The sequence below is a fragment of the Thermobia domestica genome, chromosome 7 (assembly GCF_964235325.1).
Source record: "Thermobia domestica chromosome 7, izTheDome1.hap1.1, whole genome shotgun sequence".
NCBI lineage: Eukaryota > Metazoa > Arthropoda > Insecta > Zygentoma > Lepismatidae > Thermobia > Thermobia domestica.
Window position 1 is genome coordinate 157,016,789 of NC_137460.1, and position 12,974 is coordinate 157,029,762.

The 12,974-nt window shown below is 36.9% G+C and overlaps 1 protein-coding gene across 2 annotated transcripts in view; it reads left to right on the plus strand.

Moving 5' to 3' along the window:
- The window catches only part of Pxn (Peroxidasin), an 899,909-nt gene that overhangs the window by 586,982 nt on the left and 299,953 nt on the right, over window positions 1–12,974 (plus strand). Inside the window, exon 5 of one of the 2 annotated variants that reach the window (XM_081765474.1) lies at window positions 5,161–5,232. In XM_081765474.1, the coding sequence (XP_081621600.1) occupies window positions 5,161–5,232 (72 nt within the window). Of the gene's footprint in view, window positions 1–5,160; window positions 5,233–6,888; window positions 6,961–12,974 lie in introns of both variants that reach the window. The other variant, XM_081765473.1, reaches the window with a different exon arrangement.

Below are 12,974 nucleotides of genomic sequence, written 5' to 3' on the forward strand. Positions count from 1 at the left end.
ATCGCCCTTTCAGTTTTTAATTGCTAATTATAATAAAATTTCTGGAAATCAATTAATCTACACATTTAATTATTTGTGCTAAAGAAAATAAAGGTTTGTTCTCTTACTTTCCCGTTCCACCATTTCTTTCATCATCATTCACTTGCAATTTCATCCATCTCCTTTAGCAGTTACATAACTCTGGGGCGCTAAACTAAAGATTTCATCTTTTCTTTCATTACTACAATCTTAAAGTTTGCACGTATTAAAGTTTGCACGACATTATGAATTGTTCAATTGGTGGATTTACAAAAGTCAGTGCTAAATCATTTTAGGCTCGATAATCTTTCCAAGGCCCCTGGAGGCGCTAAGCTCTGAGCGTGCCATTTAGGGAGGAACGGTGGTTCAGCGATAGAGAAATTACCTTTGTTCGAAGGGTCGCATGTTCGATTCCCGTCCAAGTAAGTTCGTGGTGGAGGACATCCTGTTCGTGGGTTTTCTGGGGATTCTCCAGTTTCCTACCACATTCTCATTCAACTATTTCTTTCATCATTCACTTCTGTCTCCTTTAACATTTAGCTTGCATAATCGTGGGATCTTAAACTAAAGATTTCATTTTTCATTTGTCTTTACGTATTTGTAGTGTAAGGAATCCTTGAGACAACGTTTGAAAGATATCATTTCATAATTGTGGAAATTACTGAAAATAAACTTTCCAACAATGATAGCTGCCAAAAATAAACCAAGACAAAAGTGATAAAGTGCACAAATTGGCCCCTAGGGTAGTTTCTTAAGACAAAGTTTCATATTTATGACAATTATTGAAGAAAATTAAAAATTTTAGCATTGTTAAGGTAGCACAAATGTATCTCTATTAGTGGTGAATATTAACAATATTTGAGCATCGAAATTAACCTTACAAGCACATTGACACATTTCAGTTTATACCAATTAACTTAGGTTCACATTCAAATCAATGAAGTCATTCATGTTATAGGTTAGAGTGGGTATATATTTCCGAGTGATAATTCAACAATAGTGTTCTGAAGTATTTTATTTGTTTGCTGACGGAGTTTCAAAATTAAGCTCTTTAGATCTTTCCCTTTGAATTTGTTCAAATTCCTCAGTTACGCTACATACATCAGGGATGGCCAACGTGTTGACTGTCAAATTCTGATAGATAGTCCGCGGCAGTCACTCTACCGCCACTCATCAAACCTTGATTTCACCCTCACCCTCATGAGAGCCGCCCTTGTGTGGCTGAATACTTATGCTTGCATTGTAGTTCAAGGAACATTTTGAAGTAAAGGCATTGGATACTGTTGATAAATGATGTAAACGTCACTATCGACCGAGATCTCCATTGTAACAGTTGTTCCATTTTAGGTGTTCCACAGTAAGTTATACGATGATATGTTTAGTTTCCTTTCTTTAGGACGTATGTTAAGCAAGGGCGGATCTAGGACGGACTTCTGGTGGGGGGGTTGTAATACTGCTACGTAGAGCTACTTTTAAGAGCTCCAAACTCTGGGATGAGTTTTATTTGTATATATAAAATAAAGAAGTTTTCTCTTCTGGGGGGAAGCGATCGCCCCGATCGCCCCCCCCCTGGATCCGCCACTGACGATAAGGAAATAATTCAACAAATAGGTTGAATAATTGATGCTCTGATCCTCACGAAGGAGGCCCTCTCGAGGGCTCCTCACCCTCAATTACCCTCGCCCTCAATGATATGAGGGCGAGGGTGCGCGAGGGCGAGGAAAGGTTTTGAGCAGGAAGGCGAGGGCGAGCGAGGATAATGGACAACTCCTATCGCGAGGGCGAAGGTGCGCGAGGGCGAGGACAAGCTTCGATGGCGAGGGTGAGGGTGCGAGAGGACGAGGAAAAGCTTCCATGGCGAGGGCGAGGGTGCGCGAGGGCGAGGACAAGTTTCGGCAGCGAGGGCGAGGGTGCGCGAGGACGAGGACAAGCTTCGATGGAGAGGGTGAGGGTGCGCGAGGGCGAGGACAAGCTTCGATGGCGAGGGTGAGGGTGCGCGAGGGCGAGGAAAAGCTTCGACGAAAAGGGCGAGGGTGTGCGAGGGCGAGGAGAAGCTTCGACAGCGAGGGTGAGGGTGCGCGAGGGCGAGGACAAGCTTCGATGGTGAGGGTGAGGGTGCGCGAGGGCGAGGACAAGCTTCGACGGCGAGGGCGAGGGTGCGCGAGGGCGAGGAAAAGTTTTGACAGCGAGGGTGAGGGCGCGCGAGGGCGATGGACAATTCCATTCGCGAGGGCGAGGGTGAACGAGGGCGAGGGCCAACTGCTACTGCGAGGGCGAGGGTGAGTGAGGTCGAAGTAAAATGAACATCTATGAAATGAACTACCTAGGTTTAAGATAAACTTGAGGAAAGGAAAATTCCTTGCACCTGAGGTTTCCAAATCTGTACGTGGGCCGGGTGTAAGGTTTAACAACTTTGTTCTTATACCTCCAAAATCAGAAGTCGCAGCAGCACACAATCACTAATGCACAAGAACAAATTCCCTCTAATCTCAAACAAAGTTCTGTATGGCTTACCTCTATTCATGTAACTTGTCATACTGGGTACTAGACCTTTACTATTCGGCTATTCTGAAACCAGTAGGCCTGTAAACTGGACCAATACTCATTACCGTCATGGGGGAGAAAGAAAGAAAAACTTACAGAGGAGAAACAGTATAAATTTTCGTTTCAAGATCTATAAAAATGAGTAGACCCTAAATCTCAGCATTTGATTTCAAGGTTCGTGAATCAGATATAGATCTGGCTCTCACACGCATGGCTCAATCAAGAAATATCCACTCCTTCGGAGTGAAATGGTTTCTTAGCCCACGTGGCTACTACATCAATGAATTTTGTATTTTGATTTGGAAGTACGAAGGTTGTTTTCTAGGAAGAGAAATTGTGAAAATGGTTACTATGGGCTAAAAGAGGTTTTGTGTACCATGAGAGCGTTCTCCTCTTTTCGCAGAAAACACTGGCGTTCCTTAAAAAATCCGTTTCTATCAAATTTGTAAACGAGAGCAGGAATAGAACGAAAAAGCAGGAACAACTAGAAAAAAAAAAGAACCTCTTAACACAGATCTAAAAAGACGACTTCTGCGGTTTAATAGTAGCATTCAACAGTGCTTCTCATCGCGTAAAAAGCACTAATAATAATTTGAATTTATTTGAATTTGAATGGATTGATAGTAGAAATTACAGCCTAAGCCATAAGTGGTCAGAAATATACAAATAATGTACAATGGAGGATTACATCAAAGTAAATACAAAATAAAACAAAATAAACAAATTAAAACAAAATGGTACATCAAAATATTTCAACCAGATACAAAATTATATGTTATACGTGAGCTTAATACAAGCCTAAATAAAGTGAAATTACAACATTACCTCCATTCAAGTATCTATCAAATTGAAAACTATGATGTAATGCATAACAAAGTAAAATATAATGAACACTAATACAATTAAGCAAAATTTCTAAAGAATATAAATAACAAAGAACATGATTAGATAAAAATAAACGTACATCAAACTAAAGACAATGGAAATTTCATAGACAATATACCAGACGGAACAATAGCGAATTTATATATTTACTTGATAATATATTATAAATATTGTTTTTTTTTTTAAGTAGAGCAACATTTACATTGAATAGATCGATTTTCAGATTTTTTTGTTTATATTCTCTACACTAATAAATAGTGGAGAACCAATTAATTTATTATTACATAAAATAGATCGATAATCCCTGGGCTTATGTAAAGGAACTCTAATATATAGATGTTCAATTAGGTTTACCCTAGCATGTATTACATCGTGAATAAGCCTGATTTGCCTCAGGTTTCTCCTAACATCAAGAGAGAGCAAATCAAGCCTAGCGAGAATCTCCCCAATAGTCATTTCATTCAATTTAAATTTGAATCTAAACCAGGCCAATGAACTTGAGCAATACTAACAAGATTTCGTTTCCTTATTAAAGTTGCATATTCCAGATGAGATCGAACGTGGGCACAATATAAATTTTACAGATTACAATATCTTCTAACTTATGCCTTTAGATTATGTTGATCAAATAATAGCTTATTATCCATCATAACACCTAAATCTTGATTAGTTTAAACAACTTGTATTGTAAGATGATTGATTAAATATGAGAAAAAGGAACACATTCGTTTTCCTAGAAAACGATATAATTTTAGTTTTATTCATATTCAAAGGTAGTACATTCTGAATGGACCATTGATAAACTGAATTAATATCAGCTTGTAATTTCAAGTGATCTTGACAACTTACTATTTTAGAAAAAATCTTCAAATCATCATCATACAACAGAAAGGGACCATACAACATAAAGATTTACCAATATCATTTATATATATTATAAATAAAAGAGGACCCAGATTGGATCCTTGAGGAACACCCGAAGAAATATTGTACACAAATGATTTGCAACTCATATATCTGATCACAAATCTACGACCAAACAAGTAAGAAGCAAAACAAAGTATCAAAGATTTAGGAATTTCAAAGAAGTCAAGTTTCTTAAGAAGAATATCATGAGATATCTTGTCGAAAGATGTAGCAAAATCAAAATAGACTGTATCGACTTGACTACGGCATGAACAACAGGGGAAACCAATGTCAAAAATTTTAATTATAATAATTTACTAAAAGGACATTCTGTGTACAATGTCACTGAATTAGGGGTTCATGAAAAGTTTTAGTGCGATCGACATATTAATTGTTTTAAAATGTTTCTCACCAAATCACAAAGAAAATTTCTGAAATTAGTGACTTGCTACAACTTAGCTACGGTAATTAGTTGACTTGATTCTTGTCATTTGATAATTTATTACAGTGAATGCTAATGGTTGAGAGCTCTGTTTTGACAGCAATTTTAATGTTAAAAATTCTTTTCACCATTATTATACTGGATTATTTATTGTGTGTATGTGGTCATTGTTATAGACTTTTAAATATGGTTTTGCATAGAATGTTTAGTTTTTATTTGCTTTCCTAGCTAGACAAAACAACCATTTCTTTTCCCCTCAGAGGCCTTGCATGTAGCTTAACAGCGTAGCAGCTTTCCATGGGATTATGCTTCGTGAATGAGCACGGTGACATAAAATATCATGTTTCATTTGTTTTTCTTTTCAGGTATCTGCATTTCAATGATCTCCGTGGAATTCATCCAGATACTTTTTCCAATTTGCCTTCTTTAGAACGATTGTAAGTAAGACAAAGAAAACATTGACAAGTGTTAGCTGAAGCCATACTACAGTCTTCCTAAGCTGTCTTGGAAATACAGTAATATTCCACAACCCTTGTGAAAAAATATTAAAAAAAAAAGTGTTGTTATAGGATTGTGAATATTTTCTTTAATGCAGAATCCACACACAAACCACAAAGACAAAGACCAAAATGTAAACGCAGTTAGAAGGTTCGAATTTCTCAGATTTAATTAACGATTTCAGTGTTTTAAGGCACCTAAGAACGCTGCGAAACAAAAGCTAAGCTATTAGGTCATCTTCTGTGTCAGATTCAATCAAGATTGTTACTTTTATCTACCTTCCTAAGGCTTTGCTTTGTGTTACCTTACCACATTCATTCGCCCTCTCAAAGGTCCATTTTTCACTTTACACATATGGCGTGTATTTCCAATACAATCCTTATGTACTAGGTAGATGTTGATAAGAGCGTCCAGATAACATACAGTTTCCCCAAATAGTCTGTATAATATGTCATCTGGAACAAAATGCTGCACTACTTCATTTCATCGCCGCTATTTTCTTGTCAAATGTCTCAAATTGATAATGTATGCAGGAATTTCTTTCTTATTCTTATTTTTAATTATTCCTGTAGACTTCCAAACTGCTCTGTACATAAGAATGAGAAGTCTTATACTCGTATTTGTAGAACGGCTATGTCTGTCTATCGACAGGTATCAGAGCAAAAGTCCAGGTAAAGGATAACGAGAAGTTTTTTTTTTTTTCTTTTTAATCGATTCAGTGCTCCAAGAATACGTTCTGTCTCCTCTCTTAACCGTCCATCCAAACCGGAAGTGGTAGAAACCAATTGTATTCCGGTTTCAGCGTTGATCATAGAGTAAAAACGTTAATAGATAGTGCGAAGAAGTTTTTTTTTTTTTTTCGAAATTGATTCAACTTTCCAAGATTAAATACCATCAACACTTTTATCGCTACATTAAAAGCAAAATTAGTAGCAATCCACTCCCACTTTTGGTTTCAATATTGATCTGAAATGATCTGAATGGTTTCAATTATGGTCAGAGAGAGAGAGAGAGAAAGAAATGTTTTTTTAATATGGGTTAAGCATCCCAAAAACAAGTTTCAGTTTGACCTTTCTCTATTCAAACCGAAAGCGATGGAAATATGATTTCGGTTTAGATTCTGGTCACCATACTGACAAATGGTAACACACACATAATATTGGTGGATCCAGGATATGATCAAGGGTATAACATATATGCAGGCACGTACGCGGGAATTTATCTCAGGGTGCCCAAATTCAATATAAGGATAACTTATATTAAAATTTGTAAAGTCGTCCCTAAAGTTAGACTAAATTTACAGAAAAGTTGGGATGTTAGGGGTCCGGACCCCCGGCACCCACCCTTACGTACGAACGTGTTTATAGACAACGTATTTTGGTTATTTTATTCGTAACGATCCTTTAACAATGCAATGCGTTTTCTTCTTTTCCAAATTAAAAGGAGTCCATCCAGACAGTTTAAGCAGACTGTAGTGTAGCTATTAAACTATATTATAGAATGTATGCCTACTAGAATGCTAAGTCTGTGTGAGTGTGCTTATAATGTAACTGGTATAATAATACGCAACGTTCTCTCTTTGTACCCATTTACAGATACCTTCATTTCAACAAGATCGAAAAATTAGCACCCGGGGTATTTAGTGATTTGAAGAACCTCGACCGACTGTAAGTAGCATCGGGCAGCATGTGCACAATCGGTTTCTAGTTCAATGGATTTTAGTAGTGCAGCGTAGAGCATTTTGGTTGGAAACAATGTAGTTTATTTTTCTCCTATATCACAATATTGCATTTTATAGTGGGTTGGATTGCACTGTCTTAGGGGTGCCTTTTTTTGTAAATAGCTTTGATGTTTGTAATACTGTCCCTTTTATGGTTTATTTCCTCCTTTCCCTCACCTTTTTATTTTGTATTGTAGTGGAATTTTCGACTTTTTGTCTTTCTTTTTATGGGAGTTTTAGTTTTGGGTACATTTGTTTGCATGTGCAAGTTCCTTGTTTGGTGAAATACATATTTATGTACTCTTAAGTAGTGTTAAAATTGAAATAATTCCATATTTAAACAAATATTCAGATAATTTTAGTGAAGTCCCCTTTAATTTTTCGACATTGTATGGAATATTGTTAATGGGTGCTAGAAAATAGATGTATTTCGCCAGGAGCGGATCCTTGGGGGACGATCGGAGCGATTCCCCCCCCCCCCAGAAGAGGAAAATTTCTTATTTTATATATATAAATAAAATTCACCCCAGAGATGGAGCTCTTAAAAGTAGCTCTAAGTAGCAGTTTTACAATCCACCGCCCCCGCAGAAGACCGTCCTAGATCCGCCCCTGTGTTTTGCTATGTTGTCACTTTATATTTGCTTAAAAAAATACGATATTGTATTTACACTGTTCAATATCGTACTCAAAAGAAAAGAAAATGATGGAAGAATTGTCGCAAAAGGACTACTTATCAGAGAGATTTAGAATGTTATTTTCTAAAGTATAAAGTTGATTGGTCGGTTCACTTATGGTTCATCACCAAGGCTGTGTAAGACGTGGACATATAGCGCAATGTAATTCGAACCGTATGAGCCACCATCAGAATTGAATCCTGGTTTCTCCTTTAAGAAGCCTGTACTCTCACCATGAGTAAGCTCTTTTGAAAATTTCAGAGATTTTGTTTCCCCGAACTACAGTCTAATATTACTAATAAAGTGTGACTTGAAGGTAGGGATGGGCTTCATTGAGACTCGACTCGACTCGACTCGAAACAGACATCTTTGAGCTCGGCTCGAAAAATTTCCTCCAACTCGACTCGAATTTGACTCGAGTTTCGAGTCGAGTCGAGCCAAATCGAGCCAAATGTTGTGTGTGTGTTCTTCAGGTATCCTACATAGACAATATAATTATTATCAATGAAACTACTACTACTATAACATTATTATTATTATTATTATTATTATTATTATTATTATTATTATTATTATTATTATTATTATTATTATTATTATTATTATTATTATTATTATAACAACACCGTGCATAAACATGAAAGATAGGTGGTTTGTATCTGAATACTAAAATCTAGTTGACTGCTGACCTCGGTGTTTCCAACGGCTCGAGCGGCTCGACTCACAGCTCATTCTCTATCGAGCCGAGCTAACAGCTCACCCGCCCAAACCGACATGAGTTGAAACAAACCGAGTTGATGGCTCACCCGAACCGGCTCGAGACGATGGCTAACCTGAGCCGAGTCGGTGCCTCATCTCAACCAAGCCGGCTCGAACTGGTCGCTCAGTTGAACTGAGCTAAGCCGGTTAACATCCCTACACGGGTTGGGTTTCTGCTTCGGCTCAAAACTTGCACCGCGCAGGTCTCAGCCTTGGTGTTGAGAACTACAGTATATACTTATGTTAATGCTCACGACATTTGAGGTTGTCTCGCTATAAAAATCCATTGTCGTCTTGTTAATCGAGAGGAGGCCAGATGCGAGCATTCTCTCACTTTGTGAGCAACACTAAAACTATTCCTCATTACTGCTTACATTTCTCATAGCTTTCGCTATCCAGTCTAATCAGGCAATGATTTCAGAACGAGTTAAAATGAGCTAAACAAGCGAGCCATTTTTCAAACTCGATTCGACTCGAAACTCGATCTGAAAATAGTGACTCGAAATTCACTTCGAGTTTCGAGTCAAGTCGAGTTTTAGCTCGACTCGTGCCCATCCCTATTTGAAGGTAATAATAATGAGGAATTCGTGTGTTACAAAAAAATGCAATACATGGATATTGCACATTATCCAACATACATAAGGTTTGATAGAATTTTGATTTAAGATACTTGACTGCACTTCCTCCTTTTCTTGAAATTTTACTAAATGGCTTAAAAACAACTAAAGATATAACAAGTAGTAGAGTCACGTTTACATCACATGAAGGAGTTTGGTTTGTATAGATATTTTCTCGATTAGTATTGAAACCGGAAGTGGTAGATTTTGGGACACTTAATTCATGGCAAAAAAAAAAACTGCTTCTCGCTTTTTATTACTATTTTTACTTTATAGTGATTTATAGTAAAACTGGAAGACGTTAATTTATCCACTTCAGGTTTGAATAGAGTAGATGGTACCTATTCTTATTCTAAATCGATTCCAAAAATACTGCTTCTCACTATCTCTTATAGTCTTTGCTCTATGTAGATCAATATTGAAACCGGAAGTTGTAGTGTTTATCACTACCGATGTTATGAAAGAGTTTAAGTATATTCTTGGAACACTTAATGAATTGAAGGAAATCTCTTCTCGCTATCTATTACCGTTTTTACTCTATAGTAGTATGAGCGAGACTTTGCCAAATTTTCTGATTGGTTGAGGGGCGTGGTATGATGTCATAGAGGTCAACGTCCACTTGATTTTGGCACAGGTACCTTGACCCACCTCTGAGTTTTCGGAGGGGTACCAAAGGCTACCCTTTAAATTTGGGAATTGTGAAAAAATAAAATATGGTAAACGTTGCCTAGAACTCGAATATATAAATCTGAAAATTTCGGTTATCGCAAAACCAGAGCGCGGAGTTTGCATTGCATTGACACAAACTGTAATAACAGAATGGCGCCCCAAATATTTTCCAGGAGACTATGAAAACCGCTTCCCTCTCTGCAGGAAAGGAACTTTCACCCTTTGTACGATTGAGCAGAAATCTTGGAGAAGGTTCTCGCAGACACTTAGTGGTCAAATTGTCAGCTGTTTGGGACGTGTTACCTTTCCTCAACGCTCTTCCACAACTCGGGGCGTTGATACGTATAGAATGGTAACTCGCTGTGCTTTTAGCGATATACCAGAATGTTCTTTTTTATGTAGTAACGGCTAGAAAATAAAGGTGCTGTCTATCACAGGGCGCAAAATTTCCAGTCGCCACATCGCCATTGGATACTAGAAATTTAGACATGGTGACCAGTGTTTAGTAGGAATGGTTTCTGCCTGAACTCACAGGTCATCGCAGTTTCTGTTCCGCACGAAAATAATTGACACTGAGAGAGAGGAAACGCAGAATGTGAAGTCTTCACAACGTTGCAATTTGCCCCTCCTTTCCCACACTCAATCGAAATGGTTTGTCGCCGTGGGTGGGGGGACCTCTCGTAATTTGTACGTGAGAAATGCTGGCGATCATCATTTTTGGATTGGCGATTTCCACTGACTTTGAATTTTTGCACCCTGGTCTATCATATATAAAACTATATGAACTGACATAAAATAAAGGGGTACTTCCGGTTGATGTGGAGAGATGAAATTTGACATGATTGTAGCCTTCTGGGACTAATCCACAGGAAAATTGCCACAAGTGAATATTTTTAATTTTTAGGAGGTCTAAAGGAGGCATGAAGAAATCGCCATGTTATTTAAATGGACCTGTTTTTGGACCTATAATCTCATATTTCAGGTGTTTAGAATTGGAATAAAAACTTGAAATTCGGTATGCTTGTACATTTTCCTTATCGTTACCTAAATAAGTCATTAAAATAAAAATTTCCAACTGTAGACTGGTTTTATGCGGAGCTGAAAAAATTTTCCCATGTTATTTTTATGGGACATCATCTACTCACCAAAATATTTAGGCACTTCTGGTAGGATTAGAATGAAGAAATTTCGCATGATTATAGCCTTCCGGGACTAACCCACGGAAAATTGCCAAAAGTGGATATTTTTAGTTTTTAAGGGGTCTATAGGGGGGATGAAGAAATTCCCGTGTTGTTTAAATTGGGGTTATTTAAATTGGATATAAAATCTTATCTTTTAGATAGTTGAAATAGGAAAAGAAACTCAAAATTTGGTAGAATTGTAGGATTAAAAGGTGCGAGGCCGTAGGCCGAGTATGCGCGGGGTTCACGGGGCGCACCTCTAGCTGGGCCAAATTCAGGTGTAATGCGCCGCTATATTTTACCTGCACCAGCGCATTACTTGATCTTTGGGCAAGTGGCAGTTGGATTTCGGTCCGCACCGTAAGATATAAATCTAAATTATGAAAACTTTTTCGAATCGAAAAAAAGTATTGTAAATAATAAGGACAATGGAATATTAACGATATATAGAAAGAGATAGTTTTTGTGATTCTGGTCGGTAAATATGTGTGTAAAAATTATGAATCTGTAAAACGTAGAACCCCGGATCAAACGTCAGAAAATTTATCCAATTGTGTTAATATCTAGATTTTGTTTGTGATCTCAACGAAATGAAATTCATACGTAGATGGTGCAACGTAGTTCATTGGTAATTTAGATGATGTATATAGATTTATGAATGCATATATTGGGAGTTTTTACTGATACAGCCTCGACGAATTGTGCATAATAATAATAATAATAATATAATGAAATAAAATAATTGAATATGAATATTAGTAAAAAAGATTATGATGATATGTGATGAATATGAGGTAATTATGATATGTAATTTGAAATAAAGGGCTGATAAGAAAATGTAGAATAATTCTCAATTAAATCGTTATTCGAAGAACTGCATCATCTAGTTGGCCATTTACAGTTTGATTATTGTTGGATGAACTATGTGTTCGTACATCTGGTAAAACGCCAAGTTATTGTTTTACTGTAGGAAGTTTCTTTTATCAGTACCCGAACCTCAAAACAATCAATGTGAACCATCCTCTTACTACAACTAGAATGGAAGGTGAGAGTGGGGCTTTTCAGAAAGTGGCGACCGTGGAAAAGGACTTTCAGGGACAGATGAAGAATACGACTGCAGGGAAACAATAGAAAAAAATAAAATGCAATTGGAAATCACAGAAGATGTAGATCCGGGGTATCATAATGAGATTGATAATAATATTAAAGAAGAATAATATAAACATGGAAGAAGAAAGAAAAAGAATTAGAGAGAATACAAATGAAAAGAACGGTGAAAAAGAGAAGAAAATAGTAAAAGATGAAACAAGAGATATAAAGAAAGTGAAGAAATCAAAGAAGAGTAAAAGTGATAAAGATGATACGAAAAAGGAGAGAAAATATAAAAGTGAAAATAAGGAAGAGACACGAGAAAAGAAGAAAAGAAGACACGAAGATCACAGTAGAAGTGAACCAAAGGTAAAAGACAATGGAAGGCAAAGCCACAGACAGAAAGAAGAAAAGAAAAGTATAGAAGAGAAATACTATGAGATTAAAAAGGAAAATAATAGAGATGGTAGAGTTAATGCACAAACAAAAGAAGCTGGTCTTAGTAAAGTGAAGATGATGTGCTGTCTTGCTGAACAATGCACGCAAGTTCATACAGAAATAAAAATGTATATGGACCAAGCGTTTTCACGACTTGCGTCTCGATTACAAACGAAATTGGATAATATCATAGATGATTTTAGGAACCATTTAAGGAAGGAGATTGCTGAGTTTGATCGTGCTGAAGTGGTAGATAAAGTGGAACAACAAGGTAGAAATCAAATGGAAACGCTTGAGTATCAGGAAGAATATATTCAAGATAGCAAAACTAGGAACGATACGAAACTAGTTAATGATTTGTTAGGAGATCATTCGGAGACTCCAGTAACAAACCAATGTGTTGGAAAGGAAGAAAGGGAATGTGGAGAAAATATATGTGTCATGCCATTAGAAGAAGAGCAAGTTATCAGTGTAAGCATTCAAAAAAGTTTATCAGAAGAGAAAGGCGAAAGTACTGGGAAACATAAAATAGAA